This window comes from Berkeleyomyces rouxiae (genome assembly GCF_048999995.1).
Source record: "Berkeleyomyces rouxiae strain 22BRR77 chromosome Unknown BrBRR77_ptg000001l, whole genome shotgun sequence".
Lineage (NCBI taxonomy): Eukaryota > Fungi > Ascomycota > Sordariomycetes > Microascales > Ceratocystidaceae > Berkeleyomyces > Berkeleyomyces rouxiae.
Window position 1 is genome coordinate 5,391,356 of NW_027396491.1, and position 23,662 is coordinate 5,415,017.

Consider the following 23,662-nt stretch of genomic DNA (forward strand, 5'->3'; position numbering starts at 1 on the left):
CCTTGTTGGTCTGTTTACACTTAGTACCTAGTTATGCGTTTATCAGTTTTTGTATTTTGCTTAGTTAGCCCTTCACCAATCTCCAATATAACTTTCACAACCTCATCCGCCCAACTATAGGCGGTCTTTCATTCTTGAAACCCCTTAAAGTAACTTTTTCGGAACGGGTTTAAATCATCTGCCGTCATCCCCTGGACCTCACTAGCCTGACGTAGCTCGATTTCCCATTGTTCGGCGGCGCCTTCAGGCGCCTCGGCGTCATTCATCCGCTCATAAGTGATTAGACGGCGGGACCATTTGTTGAACTGCTGTGTGCATACTGACAACAAACGTAATTGTGGATGCATCGGTATAGGATATTCGACATCACTCTCATCTACCGCGGGCATCCAAAATGATAAACGGCCCTTGTGTGTCAGGGTCCGTGAAGCAAAGATGAGTATGTCATAAAGCATGGCAAAGAAGCTGTAGGGCTTGGTCGGTGGATGGTAGTTGGGCGCTCTACAAGATGTTAGCATAGAACTGACTGCAAGTTCCAGCGAGTAGTAAACCAATGATTTATGAGGTACGAGTACAGAAAAGAAAAGAAAAAAAGAAAAAAAAGAAGAATGACTGAACTTTGTACTTACCTTCTGTCCTTTTTGCCGGCTTCCACAAGCCAGGGTCTTTTGACAGGGTCTTTCAATCCCAACACCTTCAGTCCCTCTCTCACTCCATATGGCATGTCACAGACGATGCCATCAAACAATCGCTCTTGTGAATTATTCACATGAATGGGTGAGTTGGTCAGATCTGCAGAAAAAATATCACCAAAACATCCCTGGATTCCGTACTGCAAGAAATTTCCCCGGACGCATTTCTCCCGACTCTTTCCACGTAACGGCCGACCGTCAATATCGCTGCCAAATGCCAATGCGCCAAAGTGCGCTACTGCAACTGGAAAGCTGCCAGTACCGCAGAAAGGGTCGTAGAAAAGCTTCCCAGGTGCAGCGAGAGCAATGTTGGCGCTAACAAGAGCTAGTTCCGCGTCCATAGATGTCGTACTAATCCATGTACGTTTCTTGAGATCATAGGTGCGTGCGAGATCACGACCGCCAGTACCAACCAGACGACCAAAATGAACACAAGTTGGAGCCGTAATACCATCTGCGTAACTCTGATACGGCCACTCTTCCAATATGGTAAACTCTTGATCTGGAGACTTCATAGAAATAGGTCCGGAGAACGGCAGCTCCGTAAGAAAGGAAGAGATGATGTCTCGCTGTGCATAGCGATCACGCGTTCCTTGAAAGGCGTCAATGGAGAACTTGAAGCTGGATTTTTGATATTCTTCAACCGAGATTTGCGGACTGGCCTGAACAGCAGACAACAAAAGGGGAATTGTCGGAGCAGAGGCCCAGTGCTCATAGATGGCTTGGGTAAGAACAGAACGTCGGATGAGCTTTGCGGCATCCTCTGATGAAGGGAGTGTGATGATGCAAAAGGGGACCTAGAGAGTATTAGCTTAATATAAAACATGTCAAGCCTGTCGGTGGTTCCTGATGAAACAAGCCCGGTATCTAGACAGGTAAAGATTACACAGATTCAAAAATTACAGGCAGTCAAGGCAGCACTAACACTTTCTCGGTATTCTTTGATCTTCAGTTCAATCCCTTCCAGAGTAGCCAACGACTCCAACTCGGGCACTCTAAAAGTCTCATGGACTTGGCAGAACCGAACAAGAAAATCCATTACCAAAGGAAGATGAGAAAAGAGACGAAGCAAATTATTAACACTGAGATTAGAAAAGCGGTTTCAACAAAAGAGAACTGTGCTAAAAGCGAGGAATATGTTGCACCAGGTTTGCATTTGAGTCATGACTATCTGTGTGTCAGAGTTTTGCTGGTGGTACATGACTGTTAGTTGCCTTTAACAAGGGTTAGGGTCTGATGACAAACATCCATATTTGTAGAATAAATCTCAGATCAACGTCAACATTGCCGACATCATGAACAAATGTATTAGAAACGCAGTGTTTTCTTCGCAACATTGGATTTTGTTACATCATATATTCAATGGCACAGCTTGTAGTTGTCTTCTGAATTATCTACAATACCTACTCGTCCTAAGTTTGCAAGATCTAGAAGATTGAATATTTTAGCCGAAATTCAGCCGAAACAATGCAGCTACTTTGGGCCTCTAGAATATTCAAGGCTCTTCAAGTCACATCTGCTAACTTTGTCCTTTGTCTTCTCATTGAAATAACTCCTTCAAGTTACCTCGTGGTTGATTTGAAAGCCACATTTACATTTGCTTAATTTCAGTATCGAACGGTTTTCGCCAACATGTTTTCTCTTGTTTCTTCACTGTCTTCCTACGGTTCCTGGCAGCAAAACTGCACTGTCACTCATAGCGAAATGCGCCATCTAGATCTTACCCAACCACCCTTGATGAAAAGACCACTCAGGACATTCCGTGAGCTGGAGTTTGTCTGTAAGCTAAATGTATTAGTTCCAAGCAAAGTCGCCGTCGAGCTTGGCAAGAGACTGGAAAACCTGGCCCTCACCTCTGGTGTCACGAGGCTCACCATGTCACTACACGATGTGTTGACTGGTATCTTTTTCTTGAAATCTTTCAAAAATGGTAGACAGTCCTGAACTAACAATCCCATACTGAAAGCATGAGTTGACATACGTTATACTTAGGAAAAGTCATGATGATTTCCGAAACTGATTCTCACCGGGATACTATCTTCGTGTTTGTTAACGGTGAGTCTCCCAAGCAGCTATAGTCAAAAAAGAAGAAACACAATTCTGACAGGATATACCTTTTCCAGGAAAACTCACTATGCATGTGGACAAAGAAAGCTACGAGAAGAGTGGACTTGTTGGAAAGCCAGAGTCAAACTGCTCGCAGACCAAGGACCGGTGGAGTGAGTATATTGACTGTTTACTACGACTTCCCATCATACCATCGCTTTCACTAACACAAGTAGTTGTCGAGTATGACCTCACATGTAAATCCATGGCTCCTGGGAAGGCTGGGTTTGAACGCTTGTTATATGCATGCAAGAATGTCTATACTGAGAAACGAAAGTGGCTGTACACCGACATGTCGGAAAAGGGTGCGTCAAAAGCCCTCATATATACGCCCAGATGATACTTATTGACGCCAATTTTATACAACATAGATAAAGAAGACTTAGCAGAACAACTAACACCCTTTAATCCTGTCGCATTTCCCATTAGCTTCTCTCAGCAGACCAGAGTAGCTATGATGCCAAATTTCGAAGAAGCTGAAAGACAGATAGCCGGTTCTTCAGCACTAGACCTAGAGCACATCACATCCGATATTTATGAGTGGGCCTCTCTTGTCTGCCTCAACAGCCCACGAATCCACCCACAAGACTCTATTGATCCATATCTATCTCGCTATTCCGTGCCACTGGCTCTTGGAAGAGACGCAGAACTAGTCAAGTTCACTTGGAGTGGTCCAGTGTCTCGTTCAATGGTAACTTTGGTGCTTTTGACTGCTATTGACGCCACTCAAAAAGAAGATTGGCTATTTGCAAGCGCCACAACTTTGAATAAGGGGGTAGCAGGAGGGCCCAAGGAAACCGCACTCCTCCATATTCCGACGGCCAGTCGTCAGTTTCTAATGTGGGAGGTGATGGGAAAAGTGTAGATTGACCGGACATGCAAACAACCAGGGTGCATTCAGTTGATGGATGGCGCAAAGAGATGGATGGGGCTTAGGTATATTCTAAAATGTCTTCTTTTCATGTAGAGGAAGTCGATGCGCCACTGGGACCGGCCTGGCTAATGTTCGCAAGTTCTTCGCCTGCCAAAATGCGCATTACCAGCTGCCGCACCTCGGCCTGAACCTCAGGGGTCTCGAAATCAGGTCTCTGTGATAGCTCTTCAATCATTTTTCGGATAATAGGATCAGCCTCATCATCGCCACCTTCTGTCATAGTGCCCATAGTAACCTTGAGGCCTTCAGGGACTGCGGGTATACTGGTTGGATCTACCACTCTAGATAGCTCTGGAGTGGCGAGCGCCTGCTCAGGCGTTTGCAAGACCTCAAACTCGGCGAGATACTTTGCGACTTCGGGGTATTCCTCTTCTGCCACAAATTTCTCGTAAGCTGTCTGGCCGTTACTGTTGCGCAGATGGACGTTAGATGAAAGTTCGTGGACAAGCACTCGAGCAGTCTCTACGGTCTCGACAACGAAGAGAGCACTTTCGCCATCTTCATCCAGAATATCAACAGGCACATGAAAGTCGGAAACCAGCTTGCGGAGGAGGTCCAGGTGATTATAGCTGGCAGCAGCATGTACTAATGAGTATCCATATTCATCTTGCACTGAAGCAAGGGCGGGTTCCTGTTGGAGGAGGGGCACTACCTCGGAGGGGTGGTCGGCAGCGAGCAGAAGGACGTTTTGTGACATTTGCGGTGGTTTTGGGCCGGCGTGTTTGAAATTGTAAAAGCCAGTAAATGATTCAATTCGTGTAGATGTATGTGCAATAGAGACACAGTGCGTCGTTGAAGGAGGGGGGCGTCAATGTCAAAAACCTAACTCGGAACCCGACAAGAAAAAATGCTACATGCAGAGTTGCATGTTGTACTAGCATGCACTATGACGCATAAAGTAAAACCCTGAAGCCTGAGATTTTGGAGGCCCCACCTGATGTCCAACATGATTAGATAAGGATTCCCAGAGTCACACAGACATTGAACTTGACCCCGCCAATGAAACTAGACGTTAGATTCTACATCGCTAGTGATAGCTATCCACGCTGGGAAGGAATCTTCTAATTTCTAATCTTTTTTTTTTTTTTTTTTGGACCAGCATCTCTACAACATCACCAACGCTCGGTACTATCACCTGTTCCTCTCTCTCTCTCTCTCTTACTCTCCCAACTGATGGGTTGAAATGTCGTCCAAAAACATTCCCGATGCTCCCTTTGTTGGGCAAAACCCCGGCCATGTCGCCAATATGATTGAGGCTCTTGAAGCTCGTCGCCAGGCCGGCGCCGGTAGCAGCAAGAAGCGAGGCGGTGGTAGTTTCAAGAAGTTCGCCTTTCAGATTGCTCATTCTCGCCTCGGAATTGAGGTAAACTCGTGGAAACTTTCGGACTGGGACTACAAGTTAGCAAACCTTCCCACCTATGCTCGTGGTCTGTTCACCACATTCAATTCTTCTCAGCTTCCCGAAATCGCTGTGCGAGGCTACGACAAGTTTTTCAACATCAACGAAGTCTCCGAAACTAGTTGGGAAAGCATCAAGGCTCAAACAGAAGGCCCGTATGAGCTCACTCTCAAAGAAAATGGCTGCATCATTTTTATTTCCGGTCTCGAAGATGGATCCATCTTGGTTTGTAGCAAGCACTCAACTGGCCCCGGTGCAGATATGAAGGCTAGCCATTCGACTATTGGTGAACACCATCTCCGCAAACAACTGGAAAAGATTGGCCTCACTACTGAGGACCTGGCACGCGAACTTCGAGCACGAAATGCCACCGCCGTCTGCGAATTGTGCGACGATGATTTTGAAGAGCACGTTCTAAAATATGGCCCAGAGCAGGCCGGTTTATATCTCCATGGCATCAACCTCAACCTACCCGAATTCATGACATACCCCAGCGCTCTTGTGCAAGAATTTGCAACCAAGTGGAACTTCAAAAAGACCGACATGCTGATCATGCACGATATTGAGAAGGTTCGAGAATACCTAGACAACATGGCTGAATCCGGCGCATACGAGGGAAGAGATATAGAGGGCTTCGTCATTCGCTGCAAGAAGTCACCAGCTGTTGGAGCTCCGTATGCAGACTGGTTTTTCAAGTATAAATTCGAGGAGCCTTACCTGATGTACCGCCAATGGAGAGAATATACGAAGACTCTCATAGCAGGAAACAAGCCTCGTATCACCAAGCATAAAACTATTACCGAAAAATATTTGTTCTACGTCAAGAAGCGCATGGCCAAAGATCCAACTCTGGCTGAAAACTACCTAAAGAACCACGGCATCATCGCTTTGAGAGACGATTTCCTGGCATCAGAGAGTCTCAAAGGATCCGATGCGGCTAATATAGACGGCGACGATAAAAGTAAAGAAACTTTCCCTGAGGTTAATAAAGATGTTGTCATCACTGCCATTGCTACCATTGGCTGTGGAAAAACTACCATTGGCTTAGCCCTCGTCAAGCTCTTCGGCTGGGGCCATATCCAAAACGACAACATCTCAGGGTCAAAAAGGCCGCCTCGTTTTGTTGCGGCACTGAAAGAAGATCTGAAGAAAACACCTGTAGTCTTTGCCGACAGAAACAATGCCCAGCGCCACGAGCGGAAGCAATTGATCACTGATATGCGGCTTTCTATGGATGAACCCACACTGGTGGCTCTCAACTTTAAGCACTCTGAAGAGTCCATTGAGGATATTCGCAAGCTTACTCAAGAACGAGTTCTGAAGCGTGGCGACAATCACCAGACTATTCAGGCTGCAACAGATGCTGCCAAGTTTCTAGGTGTCATGAATTCTTTCCTCAATCGATATGAAGCCCTAGATCCTGATAGGGCACCCGATGCTGGATTCGATTATGTCATCGATCTAGATCCTCTAGCTGGAAGTCGAGTCAACTTAGGCATCGTTGTCAAGACATTACATGAAATCTATCCGACCCTGGTTCCAAAAATGCCATGCGAAGAGACGCTTGACTCGGCCATGCGGTATGCCCTTGAGTACAAACCCGAATTCCGCCACAACATCCCAAACCGTGGTAACAAAGCATCTCCGGGCAAGGGCCAACAGCAGACTCCAAAGGCCGAAAAACAAAAAAAGCCTAACCTCGAGTACATGGCCATCAACGTCTCAAAGTCAACCCTTGATTCTACTCTTCAAAAGACCTTCTCAAGGCATGACGTCAGTTCCGAGCATACAAAGCTATACAACTATCTTAGAGAGGCCAATCGTATACAGTCAAGCTTTCATGTTACCCTTCTCCACCGTGCCGGTGCCAAAGAACATCCAGAGTTGTGGCAGAAGTACAAGGGCTTATTCGAGAAAAACTACAAAGCATCTGGGGAGGCTAGCATATTAGGTACTAGCAAGGTGCTTTTGGAACGGGTACGTAACACACAGACACCGCCGTTTTCCCCTCGGTTTCTGAACTCGGTTTCACGGCTCTTGCGGACACTTCGCTGACTTTCTTGTGTTTTTGCTACTCTCTTGCTACTTCAATAGGTTGTTTTCAATGACAAGATCATGGCAATTGTTGTTCGTCTTCACGACCCCACTAGAACGTGGGTGTGCACCAACAGGGTTGCTCATATTACTGTTGGCACATATGATAACAACACCAAGCCGCGTGAAAGCAATGATTTGCTGGCACAGTGGCTGGAGGGTGGGACCAGTGAGACTATTAAAGAAATTATCCTCGAGGATAAACCAGAGATTGAGGGTGTGGTGATGGGTATGAGTGGACGATTCTAAAAGTTGGTGGCTAAATAATTTGCAATTAAAGACTAAAGATGGCAGCCATAGACAACTGACAAAACAAGCATGGCGTACTCGATGAAGATTGATATCATGAAATGCATAACTAGGCACAACACAAATCTATAGAACCCTAACGAGGAAACCTCAGACAGGGAAAAGAAGCAAAGCACAAATGGTGAATAACTATGCGAAATATGAAGAATCGCGAGAGTTATGGCATTGCTCTGGTGCAAAGCTAGTCATCGTCTAATATCTTGCTAGCCAATGGGCCAACAAGAAATACTTCATACCTGGCATGGGAGTACACATTGCTAGTATTAGCAGTTTCGCTCTTTTGCTCAATAGACATACTAAAAACATAGATTACCTACCGATCGAGAGAGTCTGCGTCCTTGTATGCTCTAAATGACAACCATGCGATTGCTGCCAACTCTGCTACCATCAAGCTTGTGCTGAAAAGTTTAGACCACAGAAACATAAAGTGTAGCACAGCCATGGCCGAAAACAACAAGCTCGACTGCCACGCATGAAATCGCACGTAGTCACTTTTACGTTCTACTGCGAGCAGAATCACAGCTCCGGCAGGTGGAAGTAGTATGTATGCCAAGCAAGCTTCGTAATCGAGTCGGATTCCCAAACTAGTTTCAAACTCTACAAGTACTTCACGCGAGCCATCGGCTCCGGGAAAGGCGCCAGACAAGGATAGTCGGTTAGGAATCGAGCTGCGTTGTGGTTGAGGATGTTGTAGTGGTGGAGAAAGCGGTGGTTCGGGTTGCTGGAAGCGGGAGGGGGGGTATAGAGATGGGCTCTGCGGCGGAAGCGCCGAGATTGACGTCCGTCGGAAAGCATAATCAAGAGACGTGCGCGGGGTCGAGCCTGTAGGCGAACGTGCAGTTTCCGGTGTTGAGGATTGATACGGAGCAAAGTCCATGGTCACTGTCACTAAGGAGGAAAACGGAGATCAAGCTTGCGATAAGGGGGCTTCACGAGCGTTCGGAGAAGGCTGTCTGTCAGTCAGGTAGGCTTTACAGGGTGATAAAGAAAATACAGGCAGTAGAAACAAATTGAGGGGGATATCATCAAATGCGGAAAATGATCACATTTCAAGGAGCAGCAAGAGCAGCGAAATCAGATGGCAACAAAAGTGTACAATGTGCTCTTCATGTACATACCCACATATGTAGTCAGTTAGATGATGTACCGAACTGTTCATAAGTTAAGAGAAGTCAATTAACCCCATGTCTCCGCCTAATTAGTTAGTTATGTGCTTGTCGAAATTGTTTGACTGGGAGGTCTTAGGGTTAGCCAATGACGGGGAGAAGTTCTGCCCATCATGAGGACCTGTGCGCATCATCTATCAACTACAGCCATGTAGTTCCACACAACTAGCTCAGTCCAAGAGCTGTAGTAGACTGAAGCTACTATGAACCAACTTCATATGTACTAAAGATTAATGGCCACTACTCATGTGCAGAACGACAATATAAAGAGAAGTGTATAGACTCAATCCATTATTGAAACAGTATGTAGTAGTATACAAAGACTAGAATTACAGATGTCAGGAAACATTTCAGATCAGAAGTTTCCCGGTGCCTATTCTTTCTTGTCCTCTTCCTCAATATCCTTCTTGGGCTCCAGGTTTTGTCTGTGACTCTCCAGAGACACATACAATGCCTTTCCTGCACCTTCCAGTGCAGTAGAAAGGTTGAGGCCAACGGACTGGAGAAGATGCACAACCTGGGCCCGAAGACCTCCCAAACCTCCCTTGATTCCACCAACCCACGTGACACCTTGGTGATCAAAAGGGGTTCCCTCGATCCTGCCACCAATCAACATGAGCTTAGCTAGGGCATTTTGCGTTTCAGGGTCATGATAGCTAGGTCTAGATCGGCGGGTTGGCGCAGGAGCAGCTGGGTTGGGAGAAAGAATAGAGAGCGCAGCTGCTAAGTGAGCAGGAGAGACTGCAGGAAAACACAATGCCGCGATAGGACCAGAGAGAAGAGGCTCCATGGTGGCGTGGAAGGTATTAGAATCACGTGTTTCCTCACTGGACTTGATTGCGTTGTAGGCAGCTCTGGATAGATCGTGATTGTGGGCCTCCTCTTCAATAGTGACCCTAGGATCATGAAATTCGACAATTCTCAAGGCAACATTGAACATGCGACCGCGAAGGACCTGAAGATTGATATCGTCGGCAAGATCAATCTCCTTGCCATGAGCAGCACCGACATCGACTGGGCCTACAGATTTCAGAGCCACCGAAAGTTCGCGACGAACAGCAGCCCACTCAATGGCTGTCAGGTTGTTATGCTGGAAAAATATAATGAGGGGTGTTGATCGGAGTAGTGATGTATATGTACGGATAATCTGCGACTTGCGCGTCTCAGGAGGGCGGGCTGACGGCGGTTGAGTAGGAGGCACATAGTCCTCCGGGAGACGGAAAGAAGCGGTAATAGCAGCATATGAGGCCGGCGAGCCAGTAGAGAGTGTTCGAATGAGTGCCGTGGAGGGACCGAAGGCAGGGATGGCCGGGGTGGTGGAGGCGACCACGCCGACTCGCCGAGCCAATTGGCGGACTATGCGAGGCATTTCCTAGACCCAATGTCAGGCGTCAGTAAAAAAAAAGCATTTTTGGGCATATGAGGCTAGCACATTCTATTGATGTGAAGAAACTCACCAATTGCGGACTGAGTGGTGTTTCTGGAGAGCCGGTTATCAACGACCAACCAGTCAGGATAAAAAAAAGCATCACTGCAAGATTCCAATAGGGTTGCAAGGCAAGGAAACGTGAAGGTAATGAAATAGTGACTAAGCGAATAAAATACCTAAGTGGCAACTCTATAATGGATAGATGGCTCCAGCAAGGCTGACAAGGAGCCTAGTCCCCCAGCCTGACATGACATGCAAGTGGTTGACGCGCCATTCGCTGGCGCCTTGCCTTGTATGTATGTAATTCCAGTCCCTACTTGACTTGACCATAGCATCAAACCAAGGAAGCTCAACCTGGACTTGTTGATTAAGCAATCGTAGCTTTACAGCCTGCGGAAATTCGTCTACTTCCCCCTCCCAAATACATATCACATACGTTTTTCTGTCTTTTTTTGTGTCTATTTAACCTGCTCATCAAGCTCTCTATACCAAGTCACCTTGCTTGAAGCTCCGCAAGCTACGCTGCTCTAGTTTTCCTCTCTCACTTTCACTTTTCCCCACCCCCACCGAACCCGTTGCAGAGCTACGACTTGCCTGCCCCGTCACGATGTCGACTCTCGAAGAACTGGATGATCTTGATCGTCGTGACCGCGAGGACAAGGATAACAAGAACCAGAAGCTCCCCGGCGGCGGCAATGGCAACGGCAGCAGCGGTAACAATGATGCCGATATGAAGGACGCCGAGCCTGAACCCGAAATTCTCGACGACGAAATCCTGAGCCTTTCCACTCAGGACATCCTGATGAGAAAACGACTTCTAGATAACGATGCTGGCATCATGAAGAGCGAGCACCAACGGCTAATGCACGAAAGGGCCAGCATGCTGGAGAAAATTAAGGACAATGAAGAAAAGATTCAGAACAACAAGTGAGTAGCTACTTTTGCCCGAATGGACGTCCTCTCTGTCCCTAGCCTTGTCCTATAGCTTGTCAGAAGGCTTCTGCATGACTCTTGAAACTACCTGATGTTGTTGCGCCATTCTAAATAACATCACCTACTTAGACAATTGCCCTACCTTGTTGGAAACGTCGTTGAACTCCTCGATCTTGACCCTACCGCCGAGTCACAGGAAGAGGGCGCGAATATCGATCTCGATGCTACACGCGTTGGAAAGTCTGCTGTTATCAAGACTTCTACCAGACAGACTATCTTCTTACCGTTAATTGGTCTAGTAGACCCCGACAAGTTGAAGCCCGCCGACTTGATTGGCGTCAACAAAGACTCATATCTTATTCTCGACACTCTCCCTGCCGAATATGACAGCAGAGTGAAGGCTATGGAGGTCGACGAGAAACCCAAAGAGAGTTACTCGGATGTCGGTGGCCTTTCAAAGCAGATTGATGAGTTGGTAGAGGCTATTGTCTGGCCGATGAAGGAGGCAGAACGCTTTACCAAGATTGGCATCAAGGCGCCAAAGGGTATGTTGCTATGTAAAACCTTCGTTTCATTACAATGTCCGGATTATTTGCTGACAACTACTTGTCCTTGTTTTCCTCTCGTCGTAGGAGCCCTCATGTACGGTCCCCCAGGAACAGGAAAAACTCTTTTGGCCAGAGCCTGTGCTGCACAGACAAATGCCACATTCCTGAAGCTTGCCGGTCCGCAATTGGTGCAGATGTTCATCGGCGATGGTGCTAAGCTTGTCAGAGACTGCTTTGCTTTGGCGAAGGAAAAGGCACCTTCCATCATCTTTATTGATGAGCTAGATGCTGTAGGTACCAAGCGTTTCGACAGTGAGAAGAGTGGTGACCGTGAAGTACAGCGCACTATGCTCGAGCTTCTGAACCAGCTGGATGGCTTTGCTTCAGATGATCGTATCAAGGTGTTGGCAGCAACCAACCGAATTGATGTTTTGGACCCGGCCCTGTTGCGTTCAGGCCGTTTAGATCGCAAGATTGAATTCCCGCTGCCGAACGAGGAAGCGCGAGCCCAGATTCTAAAGATTCACTCCCGCAAGATGGCCATGTCCGATGGCATCAATTGGGGCGAGCTAGCACGATCGACGGACGAATTTGGTGGAGCCATGCTCAAGGCGGTTTGTGTCGAAGCTGGCATGATTGCCCTGCGGACGGGCAAGACTAAGGTCGGTCATGAGCATTATGTTGATGCTATCAGCGAGGTTCAATCGAAGAAGAAGGAGACGGTCAACTTTTACGCCTAAGCATGCCAAGCCTACTCAGGAGCATGTTTATTTTTAGTCAACACTCGATTCTACTCAACATTTAATAGCAGAACAGGTGCCATCCCCGTTGCATACATCAGAAGCAAAGTCAGTCATCGTGAGACGACCTCTAATTTGAAATAGAGGTCCATAATGACAGAAGCTAGGTTTACACACAAAAGCAAGCAATGTAGAAGAAAAACAGTGACATTACAGCATCACTAAATCATGCGCTATAGAACCGCCCAAACACCACCATGAAAAACAAGACCGGGAAGGGAAGAGCAAACGGTTGCGAAGTATATACAAGAAACAATTGGAAGTGGATACAAAACAAAACAAAAAATACAAGGGAAAAATTCAGGTTTCAGTGGAACTCACCGAGGCGAGGACCAAAGTACTCGCCCTGCGCCAGCACCTTGAGCGTCCGTGTGCCATCGTCAACGCCGCCCCCGACTACTGTGTTACCCCACCACATAACTTTGATTTCAGGGAGCTGCAAGGCAAAGAATATAAAGATGCCCGAAAGAGCAACTCCACATGAGAAAGCAGCCGAAAGCACGTAGTTATACCGGGACCACAGATCGACGAAGCGTTTGCGAATGTAGAGCCACGAGAAAGCTGCCACCGGAACAGCTGGCCAGATGTATGTCAAGTTGAAGGGTGCCCATATCAAAGCTCCGTTGAGCGCCACAACAGGATGCACCCCACGGAGCAATGTGTTCTTGGGGAACCGACGAGAGAGCGTGTAGAAAATAACCACAACAGCGACACCCAGAGGAAAGCCCAGCAGCGTAGCAACGTATTGGCCTCCCTTACCCCATATCTTCTTGGGGCCAACTGTTCCCCAGAGCACGGCAGCCGTAAAAAAGGTGTTGACGCCAGGGCATGTGAACCGGAAAGGCGCATCGGGCGTGCAAATGTCCTTGATGTTAACCTGGTATTGCAACACAGCCACACAAATGAGCGTTGAAACTAGTGTAGGAATCATTTGCGCCCAAAAGGTAAAACGCGGTGCAACCTTGAGATAATGTGTGAGCTTCTGATCCGAGGCAAACGACAGAGCCTGGGCACATGTGACATAGCCATACGACTTGAAATAACACATGGCAACCGCATTGCCCTCGACCAGCGCGCCGCCAATAAACTCGGCCAGTACATTGAGTGTCACTTCAACGCCTGTCATAGCTGCAATAATGCCAATGGGAACAACGAAAATCAAGCACAGCGCAACACCATAGAGCACCACTGCAGGAGATGTGTTAGTAGGCCACGCGCCGATTCCAGCAGCACCAACCGTGATAGCCAGCACAATGACAACAGCATACCACCACTCGGGTACCTCTTTATATACACTCATCAGACGATTGTGCACATCGAGAGCTTCCTTGCGCGGGCCACTGGGAGAGCGACCACGAACAGACCCCCAAAGATCGCGCAGGCCTAGGCTTATTTCATGGCGGTGATATAGTATGCCGTATGTCACCGTGGCTGTGTAAACAGCGAAAAAGAACATGTACGTAGACACGCTCCCGGCTGACAAAAAGGGAGGCGAGTAGGCTTCGTATTTGGCGGCATCGAAGATTCCGCGACTGTCGGTAATCGATGTCACATTATAACGCTTGCCAAAGTGGTCAAAAGGTTGGTTGCTGATAATCGGGATGTAAGCCGTGTTGTATGCATTGGTGTACCATAGACCCAAGACAACAAACATGCTAATGAAGGCGCCCATGAAGAAGTTGAAGGTAGAGTAAAAGGGTGCCATAAGGGGATCAAGCATGTACGTGAACAAGTTCCAGTCAAACGAATTGACAGGATTCAGCGACATGCCGGAGTAAGCACCTGTCAGAGTCTGTAGAGTGCCGTTGTTGGGCGCAATCCATGTCATCCAGCTGAAGTATCCAAGTGCCGAGAAGAGGTAGTTGGGCAAGAAAAAGTAGAAGAACATGCCAACAAAGGCATATGTGAAGAATCGCATGCGTGACATGGACCACATTGTTTTAAGGGGACCCTGAACAGATTTGGTTTCTGGCGTAGCATCGTGGAAAGCAGAGTTCAGGGCAATAGTAACCAGTGACGACGGCCACACACAGTAGGCCGGGTACACAAGAAACCGACGACATACACCGGCCATGCCATAGCCAATAAAGTTGGTGGAGAGACCAATCAAGAGTTGGTAGCCGGCAGAGAGCGCGTATGGCTGATTGAAGTAATGCGGCAGCACCTGAATCCAGACAATATAGTTTGTGTACGGTACCGACTTGGCCACATTTGACATGATGGTGATGAGCATGTGTTCCTTTTTGTTGAATGGGCCGGGGTTTAGAGAGTGACGAACGCCCCACAAGGTGAACCCAACGTCAGGGAGAAAACGTTCCATAGCCTTGCCGGCGGGATAGGCAAGGAGTTGTGGCACGGTAGATATAACGTAGATAGAAGGCATGCGGACATCGAAGAAGGCATTTACAAAGGCAATGCAGGCACTGAAGAAGATGCCAATTATCCATACACGGATTGTTGATGCTGGAAGTGAAGGATCGTCATGGTTGTCGACAACAGCACGTACTTCGGCATACGGCGAGTTATTGACGATCAGAGCTACCTCGATTTTCATCTCCCAAATTAACAACTCATGTTGCCCAGGGTTATTCAACACATCGCCATTAGCAAGAAAATGTTCAATCTTGGTGACCAACTGAATGGGAAAGTTGGGATCCCGTGCAAACTGCCGATGAATTTGCTTGAGGAGCTATCGGATATCAGAATGTTAATCTCTAAGATCAAAGTTTATCGGATCAAACTTCATGGCTGGCTTCTGATAGTGAAAGCCTGTGGATGACTTAGGGTGAATACTTACAGTAACAGTCTCCTCCAAAGTCATGCCAGCAGCAATCTCTCTGGCTTCTAACAAATCGTCTGCAGTCGCATTGAGAATCTCACCCAAGGGGGGTTCCTCGACTGAATTGACTTGGATCTGAGGCACTTGTTGTCAACATAACAAGATCTACCTTTACTGCAAAACATGAAGAAAAAAAGAGCAAGGACGGTCAAATGTAGATCATACCTCAGGCTCCTTTTTGGATGTGAGCGAATCATGCGTCGTGGTGACGTGCATCGATTTATCGTCCTCCATCATGGCTATCAGCTCTTCCTCAGGGGTATGAAAGAAGACGCCGTGATGACTGTAGAGCGCCAAACAAAAGGCAAGTCTAAAGCAAATGTTAGACGGGTGGCAGAAACCCAAAGACGAGCAAAGCAGAGGATCCGGCTAGGGGGGAGAAGGGGGATTATAAGGTCCGCAACTCATTGCTTGAAACAAACAAGGCTTTTCCTGTAGCACTGCCAGGCAATCTGGCGCATGGGTGGATTTTTGCGAGTGTCCATGTGTAGTACGACATCGCAGTCCCCTCATCAAAGGCCTCGTACTGCGGTCCTGAGCTAGTGCAGGGGTAGCGAGACAAGAAAGTTGACGGGGGGCATGGGAAGGAGACGGAGGGAGCAAGGATTAAACTAACTAACGGAAGACTGACCAAGACGGGAAGATGGGGAAACGAAAAGAAAGACAGCGCGCTCTCCCTTGTTTGAAAATACACGCAAATATACTATAACAAACCACCCTTCTTGTAGAAGCCCAAACTTGGTGGTTCAAGGGCAATGGAAACTTGGCTGTGGGTAGAAATGACAATGAGCCTAGTAGAGATGGCGGACGATACGAGATGACAAATGTAACAAAGAAGAGAGGGTCCATTCGTGACCGCGACACAGCAAATGCAGGCCTGATAGTTCCCGAGACCTCTGTAAATTTCTACTGTTTACTGATCGCAGCTGCTCGTAAGCAAGTTGAGTAGCTAGCCATAACTCATCAGTTCGTCAAGGGTCAAGGTATGCATACATGATTGCGCATACACTAAGCGAAGAAGAAAAACTGCCTGGTCTAGATGTTGTAATGTTACCATGCTTACGCGCAGGGAAAGTATCTTCTCCCTTTGGCCAGGGGTATGAAACTCGATAACTTGGCGCCGGGGGGGAGGGCAGAGCGAGTACCTATGTAGTACATACAACATACATACATATGTACATACACGAGACTCGAGCTAACTTGAATCCAAATCGTATCGCAGGGATGAACAACAAACGCAAAGCTGGCTGGAGAGAAACAACATCTACCTGTACATGTGCTAGTTATACCCAACTGTATCTTACAAGGAAAAAAGAATCATTATCCAAACTCAAAATGGGTGGTTATCGCTATGCTTGTTTTAGTAGCCCTTGTATGCATATGTGCAAAATATGTATGTACATGCATATGTACAGCATCATTATTCATGTGTTTTTTTCAACCCAATAATTAGTTAATTGTCTCTTGTGTTGGGGATTCCTAGTAGTTGGCAGTTTCCGTCAGGAAATACTGCTTAGTTCTTCATGTATGCACAAGCACAGATGCATGTACCTGGCGATCAAACCCAAGATCAACGACCATTGCCGGCTGTCCGTCCGCCAAAAGCGATATGTGTCAAAAAAGAACAGCTCAGTGTAGGAGGATACCTTGTGCTGTGCATTCTGTATGTTACGATACGTAGTTACCAACTGCCTAACTACACGTATGATCTACGACGTATGGTCCATGGTTGTACAAGAAGTAGTGGGAGCCCTGGGCGCGGTGTGGTGTAAACATCGCGCACAGGGATGTGGTTTGGTTTGGGTTTGGCCTGCCTTGACGAATACATATGTATGTATGTATGAAGACATGCATTTCTAGCACTAAATAGTTAACTGTAACTAACCCGCGTACCGTGTATACAATGAACGGACTTGTGTGTGGGAGATAAGCTACACAGCCAATCACCACGTAGAACAGCGCTGTGGTAGTGCCAATAGCCAAGAAATGTGCCAGGAGTGCCTGGACAAGACTTCAAGACCCCACGCAGCGGAACACACGGCTGAGCCCTTGTTTTTGCCCATATGTCATATATATATATATATATATATATATATATATATATATATATATACCCGCCCTGGCCCAGTTTTGACACAAAACTGCTTTTTCACATACTAATCTTTTTTTTAATCCATGTATCTTTTACCCCACTACTCCATACTAAAGGTACTTCAAATATTCTTTTTTTTTTAAACCCAACTTTTGCTAAAGACTGCCTAGCTCTGATTGGCTGGATCCGCTTGTTTATGCTCGGCTATTTGCCTGCAGAAAAAAAACAAATCTTGTACCCTGGTCCTGTTGCTGAGCAGACCTGGCAATTGACATGTACCCATGTACAATTCATCCCATTCATCCATATCTTGGTACAGCATTCTTTTTTTTTTTTGCAAGTGCCCTTGACGATGTCCAAGTCCCAACGACACACTCACACTTACACACACATATTTACTTGACGCACACACTGATTTTGCGACATCACGATTGAACAACTTGGTGTTTAACATCAACGCAATCAACCATACATCTGCTATTTCATGTATTTGCATTCACCATTAATTATATGTTTACTAAAATAAGAAAACTTGATAGCAAGAGATGTGCAACACAATTGCCTTTTATTCTTCACACACGTCCAGTTGCTAAATTTCACGACTCAGAAATGGCTGCATCGTGAGAGCCTGTTGAGACATACATTTTGAAGCTGGCAAAAAAAATCCAAATCAGTTGTATGTGACTGGCATGACAGCGATTTACAGTGGCTACAGTGGTTGCTTTAGTGGACATGGCCTGGAAGCTGTCGCAACTATTGAGTGTCTTTGCACTGGGATGCACTGGTGAGATCTACATTAAAAAAGAAAACAAGAGAATTAGAGTGAAGCTGAGGCTTGAAGAGACAAACTATTACAGACCATGATTTTTTTGAAGTATATTTGCAGTTGTGGTGGCTGTTTGAAGATTTCAAAGAAAGTTCAACTGCGACAAAATGTGACAAAGTATTCGGGATGGGGTGGTCAGTCAAGAAAAAATCCAAGTTGTTTGAAAAAAGAATTCGACGAACAAAGCTGCTGTGCAACTCAGGAAACAGTGGGGAAGTAACAGGGATCCGCTGGATCAGAGAATAGCATACTCGTATTGGAAGTGATCGAGGCAATTGCCTGTCTTCACAGCTCGATGCACTCACGAGAACTGCATTAAAATGAACAAAAGGTGTTTAAAAGTGAAGATAAACCACTGGACTGGTTGCTGTAGTATTCATATTTTTTTTTTTTTTTGGAACGACGTGGTGCAGCTGTGGTGGTTGTTTGAAAAGTTAGAAGACTGGTTGACTTCGTTTTTTGCTTGGCTTGTTGGTAGCCATTGCACATTGACGAATATTGGGTAGGGTTAAGAGAACAAGGCTGACATAATGAACATGACACAAATGGGAGTGCACACAAGACAATTGGTAGATCACAACACCGAGTTTGAGCAGATATAGTTACAGAGACAGAGCAAGATGTGACCGAAGATACAGAAGGGACATTGAGTATAGGCTGGAGATTGAGATTGGTGCTGGTGAAGTGTCACAGGCGAGAGTTGGGTGGTGGCCGGAATTGAATATCTCCTTTGAGCAGCGGATGTGAGGTCAAGGCAAGTGACAATCATGACGAGTGATAAGGCAAGAGGGCAAAGTATACTCGGAGAATGAGCTGGCTTGGGGGAGCATATCGGTGTAATTTGATTGTGCAGATGACAAGTGGTTGGGATGCAGTGAAGGCAGACGTGTTGTGGTGATCGGGGTAGTGAGCGGGGTGGTGATGCGGAAGTCAAGTTGCGAACAACACAGGATTGAAATCACAAAAGAAAGTTTGGGCACAGAGCATGAACTGAGTGATACACACACGCCGGTATAATTGGATTTTATAGGCGACAAGTTTTCGATGTGCTGTGACGGTAAACGTGTCGTGATGTTAGAAGCAGCGAACGCGGTGGTGATACGAAAGTTGATTTGACGAGACGGGGAGTGTGCACGACAAAAGAAAGACGATGCTCGGAGGATGAGCCGATTGAAATACACAAGAAAAACCAATTGGATTACAGAGGGGACAAGAGGTGGTTGAGCTGTGACGGCAAACGTGTTGTGTTGTTCGGAGGTGTGCACGGCGTTGAGATGCGAAATTTGATTTGGCGAAACGGACAGAGTGCATGACGCAAAAAAGACTGTGCACGGAGGATGAGCCAACTTGAATACACAAGAAAACCCAATTGGATTATAGAGGCGTCAAGAGTTGGTTGTGCTGTGACGGTAAACGTGTGGTAGTGTTCGGAGGTGTGTACATGGTTGTGATGCCAAAATCCATTTCGAAAGACGGAGACATTGCAAGAAGAAAAGTAAACTAGACTCGGGAAACCAACGGAATGAGAGAAAACTATCAGTATAGTTGAAATGTAGAGGCGAAAAGTAACTCATGTGCTGTGAAGGCGAACGTGGTGGGATGACCCGGGGTATGCACGGGGTGGAGACGCCGAAATTGATTTGACGACATGACGACACTGCACCACGAAAATAAAAACAGACCTAGGGAATGGTCCGAGCAAGATCTGGCTATTGGTATAATTGGATTCCGCAGGGAACAAGCGGTTGAGGTGCAGTGACGTCGGACGTGTGGTGGTGATCGGGCCTGTGATTCTAATAACCAAGTTAAAGAAATCAGGCGATTTAAACTGGGAAAGCCAAGCATACTGGCAAAGTGGACAAACTTTGGTGAGTTCATTGATATACCCCAACCACGTTGACGATGAGTAGTTGAAGTGTAGTAAGGTCGAACGCAGGATGCTTGCTGTTGAGAGAAGTGATCTCGTCAGTCAAGCCACAGACATGAACACGATGAAAGCAGGAAATGAAAAAACACCCAGAGGATAGCCTAGCCTTGACGGGCTTATTTGTATAATTTGCTTGCACTGTAGATCAGTGGTCCGCATGCAGTGAAGCTCAACGGGTGGTGGGCATCGGGGTGGTGATCATTGAAGTCAAGTTACGAACGTGAGGACATTTAAAGTGAGACATCAAAGTATACTCGGAGGATAGCTAGACAATGCTCAGCCTATTAATGCAGTCTAATTTCCTGGGCTATAAATGATTGAGGTACAGTGAAGTTCAACGTGTGGTAGTAGTCAAGGGAGTGATCCCGTAAGGCAGGTAACAAGCACGTGGAGATTTAAATAAAGAAATCAAAGTGAACTCGAGGGATGGCCCAAAGTCACTGAGCTTACTGATATTATTTGATTTGATTGCGCTAGATACAAGTAGCTGATGTGCAACGATGGTAAACGTCTGGTGATGGTCGGGGCGGTGTTTCCGGGAATCAAGTTATAGACACGTAGACATTCAAGATAACAAAACAAAGTGCAGATTGTGTGATTCCAGACAGGCAGGCTGAGGCAAAAAAGAACTAAGGCGAGGGTTTTGTTTAACAGACTACTGCAGTAAATAACAGATACGAACTAACGGGTTTGAAGAAGTGACGATGCAGTTTGTTAGTGTGTAACGACAAACAGTACAGTGGAGTATATTTGTACTACCTTGACTGACATTCAACTGTAGTGGCAGTAGGTACAGTATATACTCTCTTGTTTTGAGATGCAAGGCAAGACTGACAGGCGACAGATGATATGGAAAACAAAGGGCGATTACAGGTAGTCGAACTGATGGTGAGGTTCACTGTTGAGGATAGGATAAGGCTGCGGTCGGTTGATTCAGATTAACAGGGTAGGACATGGGCTACAGTGGCATAGGGCAAGATTGTGTGTAGTATGTGGCAATGGTGTGGACAAGGGGATGGACAAAGAGGACCAGGAATAGGTGAACAACTGACAGGAGATTTATGGTGGGAGATGGGCGGACAAGGTGTGTAACAGGTATGTCATCAAGTATCAGGACAAGCAAGTTGAGAACAAGGTGGACAAGCAAGTTGACAAGCAAGTTGACAAAAGGCAGGATAATTAAGTGGATAAGTGGCAGGATAAGTTGACAATTAGGTTGACAGACAGGTCGACAAGTACTGTAACACACACTTCGACAATTATGTTTGGACGTAGGTTGACAAGTAGTTTATTACATAGGTCGACAAGCAGGTGGACAAGTAGTTTAATAGATAGGTGGACTCGTGGGTGTAGGAATAGTTGGACAAGTAAGTGGGTGTCATGAATAGCCATCCTGACACTGCTCATGCTAAGGGTTATGCATGAGACCTACCCCACTCTTCTTTTCCACAACGCCGAAGGTCGGCGACCTATGAAGATGCGCTTATGGCACAGGTTGGTCTGTGTAGATCGTGAGTTGATCAACGGATATGAGGTTGTCGTGGGATGTGCTGAGCACGGGTGCTCTGATAGACGTTGTTCTGCTGCTGCGGAGTTTTCTTGTTGCAATTGCCATTGCGTGCTTAGGTGGGGGTTGTTATCTGGTTCGATTGTTACGAACCTGTTACGTCTTGTTTACACGAGACTTATCTTTTGTTCATAGTTAGATGTTGATTGTTTCTAGCTTGGGAAGACAGAGTTTTGTCAGGAGCGCCGACAACATAAATATCGTCGTCTCCTGCCCTGAGTTGATCAGGTTTACTCTTGTTCTCCAAGCTTAACAATCACATGCACTTGCTTACCTTCTTCTTCTTCTTTATACCATTCTGTTCTTGCTTTCTTTGCAGTTCAACCTTTCTTCTTCTTTGAAGTGTGTGATTGTTCCTCCTCCTTCCTCTTTGTGCCGCTCTATTCTCAGAATAGCCATCTAAGTTGTGTGTTGCCTCTTCATCTCAACCGACCATACGTCTTAGCACTCTGTCTAACTGACGTCTTCCTCCACAGGCCCGACTGTCCACCTCAGGAACCTATCATTGTCCCGAGTCGTTGGCTGTACCCGGAACCCTAATCCTTTCTTCGGGCCCTATCCGTAATATTTTGTTAAGCTTCATTTGAAGACCCGACGCTATTACAACTTTGGCTCTCTTTGGCACTTTTTTCTCTCCTCATTTATTTTTCCCTCTCTATTACGTTTCAACTCGCAATGGCCCTCACTCGCGAAATGATCGAGCATCTCAATACGTTCCTCCTGTCGATTCCTGACCGAACTCCTGAGAACTGGCATCTCGGTGCCCTTCCTAGGGAGTTCAGTGCTGAGATCAAAATGGCTATTGTGGCGGCTTACATGTCTGGTCTGCGCACCGACGATGGTGCCCCGCCCATCCCCGTTGGCTCTGTTCCTGATGCGGCTCAGGTTTACTGGGCTGCGTTCCAGGCTGGCGCTGAAGCCCGCTTCAACTCCCTTGAGTCTCTTCCCCGAGTCAAACGGGAAGAGGATGCCGATCCGTTGAAAGAGGCCGACAAGCATCTTGATGTCGTGCCCTATGATGGCAATCAGCAAGGCTTCCAGGCGTTCCAGAGGCAACTTGCGGTCAAATTTGCTGCTGCACCCAAGCACCACCGCACGGAGCAGCGCAAGCTGATGACTGCCTTCTCCTACCTTAGAGATGGCGCTCTGGATTGGGCCATGCCTCGGATGGACCCGGCCACTGGACACATGAACTTTGAAACGTACGACGATTTTATGAAATCGTTAGCTGAGGCTTTCGATGACCCTGACTGGCGCATGACTGCGACCCAGCAGATCTTCGACTTAAAGCAGACAGGTACTTGTACTGCCTATCACTCTGCTTTTACAACGCTGTTGAAGAAACTCGGTTGGGCCGACGCTGATTTCACCATTGCACTATTTCAGCGAGGCCTCAAGCCCCACATACAGGACGCTCTGGCTTGGAACACCTATCCTGCCCCTAAGGGAACGCTTGATCAGTTCGCTAATTTCTGCAACACGCTGGACAATACGATCAACAACCGAACCCGGGGAAACAACGGGAAAATCCAACCGCCTCCTGGTGTGGTCCCCTTTCAGCAAGATTCTCGTTCGAGAAATGCTGGCGCCCAAAAAGCTGTCCCCAACACCAAGCCAGCTAAGGGTACCTCTGCAGGTCCCGATGCCAACGGTCTACCCTTCCGTAAGACTGCTGACGGCAAAATGGCAAAGGGTGTTTGTTGGAAGTGTGGCGCAAAGGACCACATGCTAAAGGCTTGCCCCAAAAACAACCTTGCTCTTCGCGCAGCTACTGTCCCTTCTCCCTCCACTTCTACCCGGGCTCCCTCGACGGCCCCTGCGCCTGATGCGTCAAAAAACTAGAAGGGCTACCGACCCATTCCCCTCTGGTCCTGGCTAGCCCTGACGCTGCTGATGAGGGTCTCTTGAGAATCAGCACTTGTTCTCTTGATAATGCTATCGATTATGGTAACTCTCCCCCTCTGGTTATTCCTGTGACAGTGAATAATTCCATTGAGGCCT

At 47.0% G+C, this 23,662-nt stretch overlaps 9 protein-coding genes across 9 annotated transcripts; 4 read left to right on the forward strand and 5 right to left on the reverse strand.

The window, feature by feature from the left end:
- Positions 1-128: 128 nt before the first annotated feature.
- On the reverse strand, positions 129-1,731 carry BROUX77_001515 (uncharacterized protein; the record flags this gene model as incomplete). Its single annotated transcript, XM_073745953.1, has 3 exons — positions 129-501; positions 630-1,489; positions 1,618-1,731. The coding sequence occupies 3 exons, from the start codon at positions 1,729-1,731 to the stop codon at positions 129-131; spliced, it is 1,347 nt and encodes a 448-aa protein (XP_073609750.1).
- Positions 1,732-2,324: 593 nt separating this feature from the next.
- BROUX77_001516 (uncharacterized protein) lies at positions 2,325-3,138 on the forward strand (the record flags this gene model as incomplete). Its single annotated transcript, XM_073745954.1, has 4 exons — positions 2,325-2,622; positions 2,685-2,747; positions 2,816-2,911; positions 2,975-3,138. The coding sequence occupies 4 exons, from the start codon at positions 2,325-2,327 to the stop codon at positions 3,136-3,138; spliced, it is 621 nt and encodes a 206-aa protein (XP_073609751.1).
- Positions 3,139-3,757: 619 nt separating this feature from the next.
- BROUX77_001517 (uncharacterized protein) lies at positions 3,758-4,429 on the reverse strand (the record flags this gene model as incomplete). The annotated part of the gene is made up of 1 exon (XM_073745955.1): positions 3,758-4,429. The coding sequence occupies one exon, from the start codon at positions 4,427-4,429 to the stop codon at positions 3,758-3,760; it is 672 nt and encodes a 223-aa protein (XP_073609752.1).
- A 486-nt stretch (positions 4,430-4,915) lies between these two features.
- On the forward strand, positions 4,916-7,474 carry BROUX77_001518 (uncharacterized protein; the record flags this gene model as incomplete). The annotated part of the gene is made up of 2 exons (XM_073745956.1): positions 4,916-7,108; positions 7,226-7,474. The coding sequence occupies 2 exons, from the start codon at positions 4,916-4,918 to the stop codon at positions 7,472-7,474; spliced, it is 2,442 nt and encodes an 813-aa protein (XP_073609753.1).
- Positions 7,475-7,715: 241 nt separating this feature from the next.
- On the reverse strand, positions 7,716-8,411 carry BROUX77_001519 (uncharacterized protein; the record flags this gene model as incomplete). The annotated part of the gene is made up of 2 exons (XM_073745958.1): positions 7,716-7,770; positions 7,852-8,411. The coding sequence occupies 2 exons, from the start codon at positions 8,409-8,411 to the stop codon at positions 7,716-7,718; spliced, it is 615 nt and encodes a 204-aa protein (XP_073609754.1).
- A 662-nt stretch (positions 8,412-9,073) lies between these two features.
- Positions 9,074-10,069, reverse strand: BROUX77_001520 (uncharacterized protein; the record flags this gene model as incomplete). Its single annotated transcript, XM_073745959.1, has 1 exon — positions 9,074-10,069. The coding sequence occupies one exon, from the start codon at positions 10,067-10,069 to the stop codon at positions 9,074-9,076; it is 996 nt and encodes a 331-aa protein (XP_073609755.1).
- A 667-nt stretch (positions 10,070-10,736) lies between these two features.
- Positions 10,737-12,350, forward strand: BROUX77_001521 (uncharacterized protein; the record flags this gene model as incomplete). Its single annotated transcript, XM_073745960.1, has 3 exons — positions 10,737-11,056; positions 11,192-11,607; positions 11,695-12,350. 3 exons carry the CDS (start codon positions 10,737-10,739, stop codon positions 12,348-12,350), a joined length of 1,392 nt encoding a protein of 463 aa, XP_073609756.1.
- A 367-nt stretch (positions 12,351-12,717) lies between these two features.
- Positions 12,718-15,483, reverse strand: BROUX77_001522 (uncharacterized protein; the record flags this gene model as incomplete). The annotated part of the gene is made up of 3 exons (XM_073745961.1): positions 12,718-15,099; positions 15,208-15,324; positions 15,415-15,483. The coding sequence occupies 3 exons, from the start codon at positions 15,481-15,483 to the stop codon at positions 12,718-12,720; spliced, it is 2,568 nt and encodes an 855-aa protein (XP_073609757.1).
- Positions 15,484-22,336: 6,853 nt separating this feature from the next.
- On the forward strand, positions 22,337-23,503 carry BROUX77_001523 (uncharacterized protein; the record flags this gene model as incomplete). Its single annotated transcript, XM_073745962.1, has 1 exon — positions 22,337-23,503. The coding sequence occupies one exon, from the start codon at positions 22,337-22,339 to the stop codon at positions 23,501-23,503; it is 1,167 nt and encodes a 388-aa protein (XP_073609758.1).
- Between the last annotated feature and the right edge of the window lie 159 nt (positions 23,504-23,662).